Raw genomic sequence first — 12,280 nt, 5'->3', positions numbered from 1 at the left:
TGAAACATGGGACCAACACTTTACACGTTGCGTTTATATTTCTGTTCAGCGTACCTCATCATCCCCACCAAACTCATAGCTATGAATTAAAAACACAGGAAATTAAGCTGTGCTGTACATAAATAAAACTCATTCACCACCTGAAGGTGCCAAGGCATAGAATGCTAAAACAAGATTCTTCTCTTAATTGACTGATTTAGGGCACATAGTGTACACCCTTATCTGTGAAAGTAAAAGGCTTTGGCAGGATGAAGCTACCGGAACTAGCACCAGATAATTCATTCTGCCTTTCCTTTAGCCCCTCATTAAAGCGCACAATAAGCAGTGTGAGAATGTTAACGCAGGCTGGCCTATGTGCTTCAGGGTGACAGAACTTGAATCCCTACCAGCACCAAAAGGTCAGCTCATCAACTACAGAACAGAAGGGACCAGGAGTATTCCTTGAACAACATATACCATGAATTTGTAAAAACAGACAAGTAAATTGAGCCACATTATTAAGATAGTGTGATTGCGTAACACTTCCATGTTGCGCAGGGCCCCAGCACCTTTAGCTTGTTCTCTTTTTGTAGCACTAAACCTCTATACTTGTATTTGACTTGTTTTACTGTGCCCAAAACATATAATTGTTTTAATCTACCTGTCTTGATTCAGAAAATGGTTTCCGATTTCCTCCAGCAAAGAGTTAGTAGTGGACTTATTTGACACAGCAAGTACAACAGTATAGATGCATTACCATGACTGTCTTGCAGTAATCACTCAGGCAGTACTGATATGCAACGATGTTGTTTCACAATTCCACCAACTGCCAGCATTCTCATTTTTTTAGGCTTCCGACAGAAAAATATTTCATATGCCACGTATAACTTAAGACAACCCCGCCTTTATTCAGTTACACAATTAAAATCTTTTCAATGCTTGTTATAAAAAAAAAACATGGGACCAACACTTTACACGTTGCGTTTATATTTCTGTTCAGCGTACCTCATCATCCCCACCAAACTCATAGCTATGAATTAAAAACACAGGAAATTAAGCTGTGCTGTACATAAATAAAACTCATTCACCACCTGAAGGTGCCAAGGCATAGAATGCTAAAACAAGATTCGTCTCTTAATTGACTGATTTAGGGCACATAGTGTACACCCTTATCTGTGAAAGTAAAAGGCTTTGGCAGGATGAAGCTACCGGAACTAGCACCAGATAATTCATTCTGCCTTTCCTTTAGCCCCTCATTAAAGCGCACAATAAGCAGTGTGAGAATGTTAACGCAGGCTGGCCTATGTGCTTCAGGGTGACAGAACTTGAATCCCTACCAGCACCAAAAGGTCAGCTCATCAACTACAGAACAGAAGGGACCAGGAGTATTCCTTGAACAACATATACCATGAATTTGTAAAAACAGACAAGTAAATTGAGCCACATTATTAAGATAGTGTGATTGCGTAACACTTCCATGTTGCGCAGGGCCCCAGCACCTTTAGCTTGTTCTCTTTTTGTAGCACTAAACCTCTATACTTTTATTTGACTTGTTTTACTGTGCCCAAAACATATAATTGTTTTAATCTACCTGTCTTGATTCAGAAAATGGTTTCCGATTTCCTCCAGCAAAGAGTTAGTAGTGGACTTATTTGACACAGCAAGTACAACAGTATAGATGCATTACCATGACTGTCTTGCAGTAATCACTCAGGCAGTACTGATATGCAACGATGTTGTTTCACAATTCCACCAACTGCCAGCATTCTCATTTTTTTAGGCTTCCGACAGAAAAATATTTCATATGCCACGTATAACTTAAGACAACCCCGCCTTTATTCAGTTACACAATTAAAATCTTTTCAATGCTTGTTATAAAAAAAAAACATGGGACCAACACTTTACACGTTGCGTTTATATTTCTGTTCAGCGTACCTCATCATCCCCACCAAACTCATAGCTATGAATTAAAAACACAGGAAATTAAGCTGTGCTGTACATAAATAAAACTCATTCACCACCTGAAGGTGCCAAGGCATAGAATGCTAAAACAAGATTCTTCTCTTAATTGACTGATTTAGGGCACATAGTGTACACCCTTATCTGTGAAAGTAAAAGGCTTTGGCAGGATGAAGCTACCGGAACTAGCACCAGATAATTCATTCTGCCTTTCCTTTAGCCCCTCATTAAAGCGCACAATAAGCAGTGTGAGAATGTTAACGCAGGCTGGCCTATGTGCTTCAGGGTGACAGAACTTGAATCCCTACCAGCACCAAAAGGTCAGCTCATCAACTACAGAACAGAAGGGACCAGGAGTATTCCTTGAACAACATATACCATGAATTTGTAAAAACAGACAAGTAAATTGAGCCACATTATTAAGATAGTGTGATTGCGTAACACTTCCATGTTGCGCAGGGCCCCAGCACCTTTAGCTTGTTCTCTTTTTGTAGCACTAAACCTCTATACTTGTATTTGACTTGTTTTACTGTGCCCAAAACATATAATTGTTTTAATCTACCTGTCTTGATTCAGAAAATGGTTTCCGATTTCCTCCAGCAAAGAGTTAGTAGTGGACTTATTTGACACAGCAAGTACAACAGTATAGATGCATTACCATGACTGTCTTGCAGTAATCACTCAGGCAGTACTGATATGCAACGATGTTGTTTCACAATTCCACCAACTGCCAGCATTCTCATTTTTTTAGGCTTCCGACAGAAAAATATTTCATATGCCACGTATAACTTAAGACAACCCCGCCTTTATTCAGTTACACAATTAAAATCTTTTCAATGCTTGTTATAAAAAAAAAAAAACTTATTTTCTAGTTCTTATGTTCCCAATTTGACTATTTCTACTATTCAATGATCTGAAATATATAAGTTATACACAAATCAGATATGGAGGAACACCTTCCACATTTGATTACATTTTTAAATCCACTTCAAGAATTCTTGTACATACATTTACAATTATTTTCTAGCGAAAGCACGAATTATACGGAAAAAAGGTACCGAAGACATAGCTGTTGCTGTTTACGTGTACAAGCAAATTCATCCTAGTTCACCTGTTCAGCCCCGCTGGCCTCAAAAAAGCAAAAAATTTAGACTAAGTGCTGCAACCAGTAGGAATGATTGTTCCTCTAGTAAGCTTGTGGTGCATAGCCACTTCCAATGTATTGCTTGTATTTCGTCAGGTCTAATTCAGCAGGTTGTTACGATTTCCAAATTCACTTCTGAGCCCCATAGTAACATACACTCAACAAGCAAGTTCATTTAGATCTCAGCCAGTGGAGTTAAAAGAACCATGGAAGCGTTTGCTTTCAAATTAAGGTTTTGACAAATCCTACATGTGTGCACCTCAAGCCAAACAAAAACCTAACAATTACACAACTTTTAAAATGATACCAAAATTAAATCTTTTATAAGACACAGAACAGTTCCAGAATAGTATAGGATAAAAAAAAAGTTGAAATGTAAAACAAGTGTACAATTTATTGAACAAACATTTAAGTTTTACAAAAAAAAAGGGTAGGTGCGCTCAACGTTCAAATCAGGTCATCAAGCCAGAGCCATTCTGGCATTACCTTTGTTTGAACAGAGCTGTAGCCTCTAGTTAAGCCACAAAATGGGCAAATCTTGTTGTCGATATAGAAAACTGTCAGGCATTCAGATATTTACACAATATGTAGAACACACGGCTACTTTAAAGACGGAATCTGTCTGAGAAGTTAGGAGACTGGGGAACTGTTAGTATCTGGTCACTGTGTTTCACCTCCATTTTCTTGAATCGTCTGATTGGTTGCGCTTTGTGCACCTGCAAAAAGAGAAAAGCCCTATTAATTGAGCAGAGAAATAGGTCAACTGCAATTTAATTCTCTCAGATCTTATTTCTTATGATTATTTTCAATACAGAACACAGCTCTCCCACATGAGGGAGAAAAAATGTTTGGGTCCCAAATAGTATACTACAAAGACACCATTGATTTAACTGAAGGAATGGCTTTGGCAGTCTAGAAGACAGTTGGTCACTTACCTGATCTTGTCGGAGTTTAATGATTTCCTCCTTTTCCCTCTGCTCCAGCTCCTGTCGCTCCTCCTCTTCCCTCTTGGCCCGCAGGGCTTCCCTCTCTGAATTTACCTTCTCAAATTCCATGCGCTCTCTGGCACGCCTCTCCGTTGACAGTTCAAAATGTTCTGCAGCTGCGGAATTGGAAATCGTTTCTAAGTTTGGAAACAAAAATGGGGAGGGGGAGGACAAAAGCCAAAGCCTAAATCAAAACACAGCTACTAGAAAAATGAAGTCCACCAACCTATGATTAAGACCCTAACCCCCACCCCCAAGTATAAATCCCAATTACAGAAGACAAAGATGTAGCCATTTAAAATGTTATGAAACCGATTTGCTTTAATAGAATTAGTTTACCCAGTAACTATACCTAAAATGGACCGGTTTTCCTTCTTCGGAACAAACGGCTCCTGATGGATGACTGTGTTTGGACGAGCCTTGAAATTCGAAGCTGCCGCTTGTTGTTTCAGCTCCTCCTTCATCTAAGAAGTAAATAGCTTTTAAGGAGTTTGTTCAGACTAGGAATTATAACAAACACTTCAGAATTCAAACATACCATCTGTTCCCAGCGTTCACTCTTAGCTGCGCCCCTCTCATCAATCAGGAGTTTGAAAGGCTCCGGGTTGGTTGATTCCTTTACTTTCTTTTCAGGCAACTGGACATGTTCAAAGTCAGGAAGTGGAATGGCTTTGAACTTAGTAACCTTAAAACACAAACAAAAGCATTTAAGCAAACCCTTTGCATATGTACAAATATTGAACTGCGGCAGATTCAACACTGAAGTGAAGCAGCAAATTATTGCTTTTTGTATTTAAAATTACCTCCCCTTTGCGCAGTTCCTCAATTCTCTTTTCTTTCAGAGAATGTTTGTCTTTATCCCTCAACTCAAAGGAGAAGGGACACGCTTCCACGTGTTTATTTTCCTGTTGCTTTGGTTTGAAGGGAATCCCAAAGTGTGGCATTGGGTTTGCTTTGATCACTGGAGCTATTTTTTCCTAGAAGAAAAAAGGTCATAGATCTTTAACAGCAATAAATCACACAGCTTCACACCAGTCCAGTTGTATGAACTGGATTTGTCATACCAATACATGACCCTTACCTCCTCCACTTTGTGTTCGATACGTATTCTGTTCTTCAAAGCAAAGGCTGGAGACTGTGGCACTGTTGGAGGCAACTGCTTCTTCTCAGGAACACCCTGGAAAAAAAAAAAAAAAAAAAAAATCAAAAAAAAAAAAAAAAAAAAAAAACACTTTGCTTTAAGCACGTGTAAAAAAATATATATATTTTCTCTGGTTAAAAATGTACATTTCACCCAATTTGTTCTGCATATAGAAGCCATGGTCAGGCCAGGTCATAAAATACATACCACAATTTCTTCAAGAATCTTTACAGGAAGAGGTCTGGAATGGAAAGTGTAATTCTCCTCTTCCGGTATCTTGGTGGCCTCCCTCTCTCGAAGCCTTTTCTCAATCTCCAAGTCAAAGCCAATTGGCTGTGTGGATTCCTTCACAGGGGGCTTCTTTGGTAGGAGACCACCTTCAAGGACTTTACGATTCAGCTCAAGTGCTTTAAACTTGAATCTGAATGGAAACAAAAACGATGTGAAGAACTTATTGTATTAACATAATAGGGGTTGGATCAACTGTTAATCTTATCTTAAATAACACATACGTAACCTTCTAGGAAAGCATGTCATCATAGATGCACCATGGGACATAATTTAACAAAGCCTGGGACCCAAACCTTACATACTTTTTCATTTTCTCCATTTCCTCGGCTTCTATCTCTGCAGTGCTTTTGCACGTAACAGCCCGGTGGCGCCCTCTGGCCAAAAGTAGTGGTGTTTTTGGATCTGTTATTTTCAATTTAATATTCTTCATTGGAGATGGACCTGGCACAGAAAATAAAATTAAATATTAATTTCATGTCACAGTCCATTTATGTTCTATACAAAGTCAGTAACTACTTAACTTGTCAATTTACCAGATGGATCAACCTGATAAATCACACAAGGTTAGTTTTTGTACTCAAACATTTTACATGTATGCCCAATTCACATGAATTTTATAAAAACCTTACATACAATCCCTGCTAGTCAGTCGACTGTCGTTTTATACCATTAATAGTCTTATTCGTCAAAGAAATTGTGGCTGTACCTTTGAGCTTGCTTCTAAATGGTCCATTGAGTTAGTGTGTTAGAAGTTTACCCATAATAAAACTTAATGTAACCTCAACCAAGTCCTTTCTTGCTAGTTTTAAAATATTTTTATTTTAAATATTGGGGCAAGTTTTGCACTTGCCTGGGATCAGGTATATTTTATATCTTCCAAGGGCTGAGTGCAAGAAGCAAAAATATTTTAATTACCTTACGATTTCAGGTATGTGCCTTTAAAAAACTATTGTCTTTTATAAGCAAATAAGCTTACATGACTTGAAAAACATCTTAAAACGATGCAAGCAAATTCCTACTTTGGTTGAATGAGAAGTGCACAAGCTACAATGAAATTTCAATAAACAAGTTTAATGAAAAAATTCTAGCCTTAGAGTAAAAAGGGGCTTCTGTCATTTTGAAATTCCACTGCTTCAGTTTACTACTAGTGCTCAATAACAGTAACAATATTTTATTTAGCGTTGGTGTTGAACCGAAACCTGTTCACAGCCCCGCAACTAACTTCCTTATAAAAACAAAATTATCATTTGGTTCTGACATTAAATGGATTTGCTATTACTGTACAACACATGCTGGGTATTATACTGAAAACATCTGGTCAGCACAACTTGTGCTTTGCTATTTTCACTCGTTTAAACTAGACTACTGCAAGAATTAAAAGCAATTAGGATGAGCAATTAACAATGTATCATCTGTTTGAAATTAAGTGAATCACTCAGTCAAGATAAGACAATGTTGCTTGTTTTCGTTTCATAAATCAACATCTTTTTCGAGTTTAATTAGGAAACAATTGGCTCATTAGGTTAACACTAGAACCACCACGAGGGTCAGTCTGACCCATTTTGCATTTAAAATGGTAATTACTCTTCTGTTGTAAATCATGTGTATGTCCCTTTGACTTCTAAATAGGAATTAAATATCCTGACTGAGTTTGATAACCAGAATCACAGTGATAGTTACAAACAGTTCTACCTAGAACCATCACGTGGGTCAGTGTGACCCATGCATTATAAATGCGTTTTATATTTAAAGACACTTTGTAAATTCAGCAAACAAGACCACTCCATGCACGTTTTTTTTATTTTTTTATTTCAAGCCTGTTTGTTGTAGACTTACTACAATGCAGACTGCTAGGATTGTGGATTTGTCATGATGCCAACTCAGTGAAAGCCTATTTACTTATTTTTCAGTGTACCTGGGAGACAATCCTTCGTTTTGTAACTGCAATATCAGAAGGAAATATTTTATGCTGAAAAGTAGTCACTTTGACTGGAATACAGCAAGCTGCACTGACATGCATACAGCAAACTGAAATGACAGGTAGGATAACAACTTGTGCCAAATATGAAACATTTTATATATTTAATATTACTTTCAAAAAAGTTTACAGGTTTGTATGCAAGTTTACACAAGTGTTCAATGGAACTAGGTCTGTGTTTACAACACAGCTCCTGGATGCAGGCAGATGTAGCTGTCATAACAGAAGTAGTGTTATTTTATTATAATGTAGTATTAGAAACAATGATTTTGGTTTTATAGTTGTGTGCATATACCCATTTACACAGGTACATGGGTATATGTACATACTAGTTTCTTTTGAAATTGGTAGATTTGCTCTGTTTGTAGTCATCCTGTATATGTGCTCATTTTAAGCCTTTTATGGTTAATTTTCCATTTACATAGTGTTTGTGAAGCAAATGTTAGATATTATATTCATGAATAAACCTTTTCAGTTGTAGCCGATAGTATGTCTTTCATTCATAACGAAAAAGTTTAAAAATGCAGGGGTCATGCGTGGCAGTTCTAGGTTGCTCGAAAATCCAGCAGTTCTAGTGTTAAGGTTATGTCATGTGATCAAAAATAAAACCTGAAAACTTCAAGCCCTATGGGTTAGGTGCCTATTGTCTCAATCAAGTTACAGTTCAACAAGAGGGGAAAAAAAAAAAAAAGTATGTGAACACATTTGTTTTCCCCACAATAAATGGACTGCGAGAGGCCATTTTGACAGAATTGTGCCTGCAGAGGAAAAAAACACCTTCTCTTGTGCATGATTTAAAAAGCCTGGAACAAAAAGGGTTGATACCTTGTTCTTCTCTCCGTCTGCTCCTCAGATGGTAGCGCGCAGGTGTGCGTTTCTGGAATGATTCTATCTGTTGAGCCATGGACACATACTCCGTTGTACTAGTTTCTTCAAACTTCCTTTTGTTACCACATGACAAATTGAATGGTTTTGGGATAGTGTTGCCCTTTAAACGTATCTGTAAAGATGATTGTGCTGTCAATTACATCACTGATACAGCCAATGTGTGCATTAAAAGTTCCATAACTAAACAAGTTATGCAGTAAAATTATAATATGGAAAAGTTTGATTCTTACTGGTGAAGGCGGGTGTTTGCGCAGCCCTGCTGTAAAATCAAACTCTTTGTAAGAGGTTTCTGAATGATGCTCCCCATGGGGTTTTATTCTGTCATCTGTGCGGAAATGGAAGTCTACTGGCACAGTCCCAGGAATAACCTTTTTAGGTGGTTGGCCTACAAAAAGAAAATGTAAATGTAACACAGGACATGAATCTTTATTCTGGACATTTAAGAAAGTTTTTGGAATCAGATAAAATGTTGAGTTTAGCAGAGTTTGTTTACAGGGTTTTTTTTTTTTTTTTTTAAAACATGCAATGTTTGCATCATAGAAAAAGTTTGAGGTGACCAGTTTGAATGTTATTTTTGCTACCAAGTGCCCGTTCTATTTCCTTAAAAAAATTCATAATGGTGTCACCAACAGAATCCTTCCTACAGTTTCAGGAACAGACGAGCAGGTTATATTTATCCTTCCGATGTACTGCAAAAGCATACTTTTTACATTAGATGCATTACAAAATTCCTGTCTTGTTCATGAAAATGTATCCACAGTCCAGAACTCCCAGACTGAGTGGAATGTGAAGATTGCTTACTTGTGCCAGCAATAACTGATTTGAGGCCTTCACTGTTTCTCTTGCGCTGCTCCATTACTTCCTTTTGGAGAAGCTGCATCTTCTCAAGCTCTTGCTGCTCAGAGCTCTTATGCTTGGAAGCCAAGTTCTTCCTCCTGGGAAGGAAGACACACTTAGTTCTTAGGATTAATTGAAGTCTCTAATTATTTACAGCCAGTTCAAAGGTCTCTGGAGCAACCATCCTTTTAGGGGATGGAAGGAGATTAGCCTTAAGTGTCTTTGTAAAAGTGCTAAATCATGTGGAAGTTTGGACTACCGAGTGACAAATACACTTCACTTAAGACTGATTCAAAAAGCAGTTTCAAATGAAAGTAGTATTTTCAAAACCTTAATTTGAAGGTCCTGCTACCTGGCTATTCTAGAGAGTCTCTGAAAATCAATCCCCTGTAACTCAAGATGTGTAGGTCCCCAGGACCTGCAAAAATGATGACTTGCTTTTTATGCAATTTATAAACATATAACAGAAAGCACTTCTGCTTATGCACACATACTTCAGTACATTTGGAGTGCTGGGTCTGGTTATTCTGCTTTTTGATTTGGGAGACTGCAATATGCTACTCTGCACAGTGTCATCAGCAGTGGAAGTCTCATTCAGTTTGCCTCTACTGGTAGCCCTGTTGAGACAAACACAAAAATGAACAAGTGTTTGTAACAAAAGCAATCCAACTTGTATTCACTTACTGTTTTAAATTGAATTTGTAATTCCACACTAACAGAAAGCCTACAAAACAAAGCATAATAAAATTATAATTGAGATAATCTCAACATGCACACCATATTTACACATACAATATAACAAACCAGTTTGAATTGCATTTGTACACACAAAGGCTGAACAGTTCTTGGTTCAAACAAATCTGTCAATTGTTTACTTTGAAGTTTGCTTTTAATATTTGAAGACACAGCAAAACAAAGGGACCGCACTTCATGGACAGGAAGGCTGTGTTAAGGAACGGAAGCAGATTTCTAGAAGACTTTAGAAATCGTGGGTTAATTGTTTTTTTCTCCAACATGGTATTACCCTCCCCAAAAAAACATTTACAATTTCTTGCAAGTCAGGCTTGACTGCCTTTTTCACAATCATGACTGTACCGTCTTTGCTTTTTAACTGGTGGTATGAATTCTTTCGCAGCAGTAGCAGCAGCACTCTGCCTTTCATCGCGAATTTTTGCCATCTGCTTGCGTTGATGGTCAAGTTTTTGTTGTCCCGACAATCTTTTTGAAACTCTGAAGGGAAAGAAGGAATGCGACAATATTCAGGGGGCTGCCTGTCAGACCTGGCTGCTTTACATATGAACTACAGCACAATCATTGCCATTTAGTTGTGCATTGGTTGTATTTACAGTATTTTAAAAGCAATGGCAGAAACCAGAGTCACAGTGAACAGAAGTAATACTTTCAACTTGTTCAAATTACTGCACTTTGTTCCACCACACATGATCACACATTAGCCTGCTGCCTCATACCTTCTTGGATTTGCAACTGGATCTTTTATCTTAGCAGGCTGGTTGACTGCAGATTTCCTGTTACCCCAAGAGGTCACTAAATTAGAAGCTGCAGCTGAAGAAACATGGCACATTTTGTCTTCAATGCTTTCATCCTCTGAGAAATAAATGCAACACAAGGTAAAAATGAACAAACAGATAAGTCATTTAAGCAAGTGCTCCTGTTTCATGCAATTAAAACTGAATATGCACCAACAACCACACTGAAATTTCAAAAAACGTAAAGTTCACTGTCATCGCAGAATGGGTTAGCTTATTGCCAATTCAAAGTGAATTTTATTGTGCAACTGAAGCATTAAATCTACCATATGCTTTTCAATTTTATTCAACATTTAACTTATGGAGGTGGAAGGCAAAAGCTCTAAGGGCAATCCCTGTAAAATGATCAAACATTTTCTATATGTTCTGTAATGTTATTTCTCCCTCCTTTTGCCAATACAGCAGGTGCATGCCTTATTTAGTTCATAAAATGTGATGCTACCACTCATATTTCTATTTAGAAATGACAGTCTTACTTGTGCCTTCCTCTTGGATTTCAGCTTTGGCCATTGGAGCGACAACAGCTTTTGGTAAATCAGACTTCGGTGAAGCTCCCAAAGCTTTTCTTGGAGTTACAAGTGATTCATCTGGCACCGTAACTAACATAAAAAAAAATAATTACTTCAGAAAGCACTAACACAACTAACATACCCGGGATATCCTCAAACATTATCAAATAACGCCAAAACTACATACAATAGAAAGAGATTGCCAATTCTATCAAACCTGGGGAAAATTATTTACTGGCTGCATAAAAATGTTCATAACACATGTTGATTTTCACCAGATCAACAGGGAAACGAAACATTTAGCAAATGCAAAGACTCGAATTGTCAAATGCTGCATTGTTGTATACTCTATTAATTATTGCATATCCGTTATCGTGGGAGGGGTCCAGAAAAAGCAGTCGTTATTTGTAAGTCCACCGATTCATAGCAGTTACATTTCCAGTATTTTGCATTTCTTACCAAACCAGTTGTCAACGTCGTGGTCTTCATGTTCCAAAGACGTGAAGTTAATGACCACGCTCGGCGCATCGTACTCGTACTTTGTTCCAGACGAGTTCTGTCGTGTATCAGCCATTGTATAAGACTCCAACGGTTTGTTTCCCTGTGTTTAAAGAAGAAAATAAGAGAACGCCCTTTGAGACAATTTCATAAACTCCTGCTCCCTTGAGAAAGACACGTACAACATATCGAAACATTGGGCAGCTCGCTCTGAGCTAATATACATACACTGAAAACCCTTCACGATTGAACGAAGTCAATATAAACATACGAAACTACGGATAGTTACATACACAACGATTCATAACTGTTATTTACACCATCTTCATAGAGTACTGAGTTATTTTTAAAAAAGTATTTAGCTAGTTCAGTTGGTTAATAAGAGCACTGCAGCTATCCGGGCCTTCTGTTTTGTTCTGTCATGAAATAAGATCAACCGCCTTTTTTAAACTCACAACATAACCAATATTTTTCACATATCAACATTCTTAAACCTGCAAAATGATGTTCAACTACCTCCTCT

General features: G+C 37.7%; 1 protein-coding gene across 2 annotated transcripts; it reads right to left on the bottom strand.

The window, feature by feature from the left end:
* tpx2 (TPX2 microtubule nucleation factor) lies at positions 1–11,856 on the bottom strand. Of its 2 annotated transcripts, none has more exons than XM_041256790.1 (16): positions 11,719–11,856; positions 11,227–11,349; positions 10,673–10,808; positions 10,299–10,433; positions 9,698–9,820; positions 9,168–9,301; positions 8,597–8,751; positions 8,304–8,478; positions 5,803–5,941; positions 5,417–5,630; positions 5,150–5,245; positions 4,872–5,045; positions 4,607–4,753; positions 4,421–4,532; positions 4,018–4,205; positions 1–3,798 (listed from the first exon to the last, which is right to left on the bottom strand). In XM_041256790.1, exons 1-16 carry the CDS (start codon positions 11,831–11,833, stop codon positions 3,688–3,690), a joined length of 2,277 nt encoding a protein of 758 aa, XP_041112724.1. In that variant the 5' UTR covers positions 11,834–11,856; the 3' UTR covers positions 1–3,687. The 2 variants fall into 2 exon arrangements, with proteins under 2 accessions (XP_041112724.1, XP_041112725.1); XM_041256791.1 differs by having other exon boundaries at positions 4,018–4,184.
* Between the last annotated feature and the right edge of the window lie 424 nt (positions 11,857–12,280).

This window comes from Polyodon spathula, chromosome 8 (genome assembly GCF_017654505.1).
Source record: "Polyodon spathula isolate WHYD16114869_AA chromosome 8, ASM1765450v1, whole genome shotgun sequence".
Classification (NCBI taxonomy): Eukaryota; Metazoa; Chordata; class Actinopteri; order Acipenseriformes; family Polyodontidae; genus Polyodon; species Polyodon spathula.
The sequence above is the reverse complement of the archived record's forward strand: the minus strand, read 5'-3'. Positions and strand labels throughout refer to the sequence as shown.

Excerpts from the sequence above, each read along its gene's own strand:
- tpx2 (XM_041256790.1), bottom strand. The coding sequence starts at position 11,833 with ATGGCTGATACACGACAGAACTCGTCTGGAACAAAGTACGAGTACGAT. Across the intron at positions 10,809-11,226 it reads AATCCAAGAGGAAGGCACAA|AGGATGAAAGCATTGAAGAC; the intron begins GTAAGACTGTCA and ends TTTATTTCTCAG. Across the intron at positions 5,631-5,802 it reads GAAATGGAGAAAATGAAAAA|ATTCAAGTTTAAAGCACTTG; the intron begins GTATGTAAGGTT and ends GTTTCCATTCAG.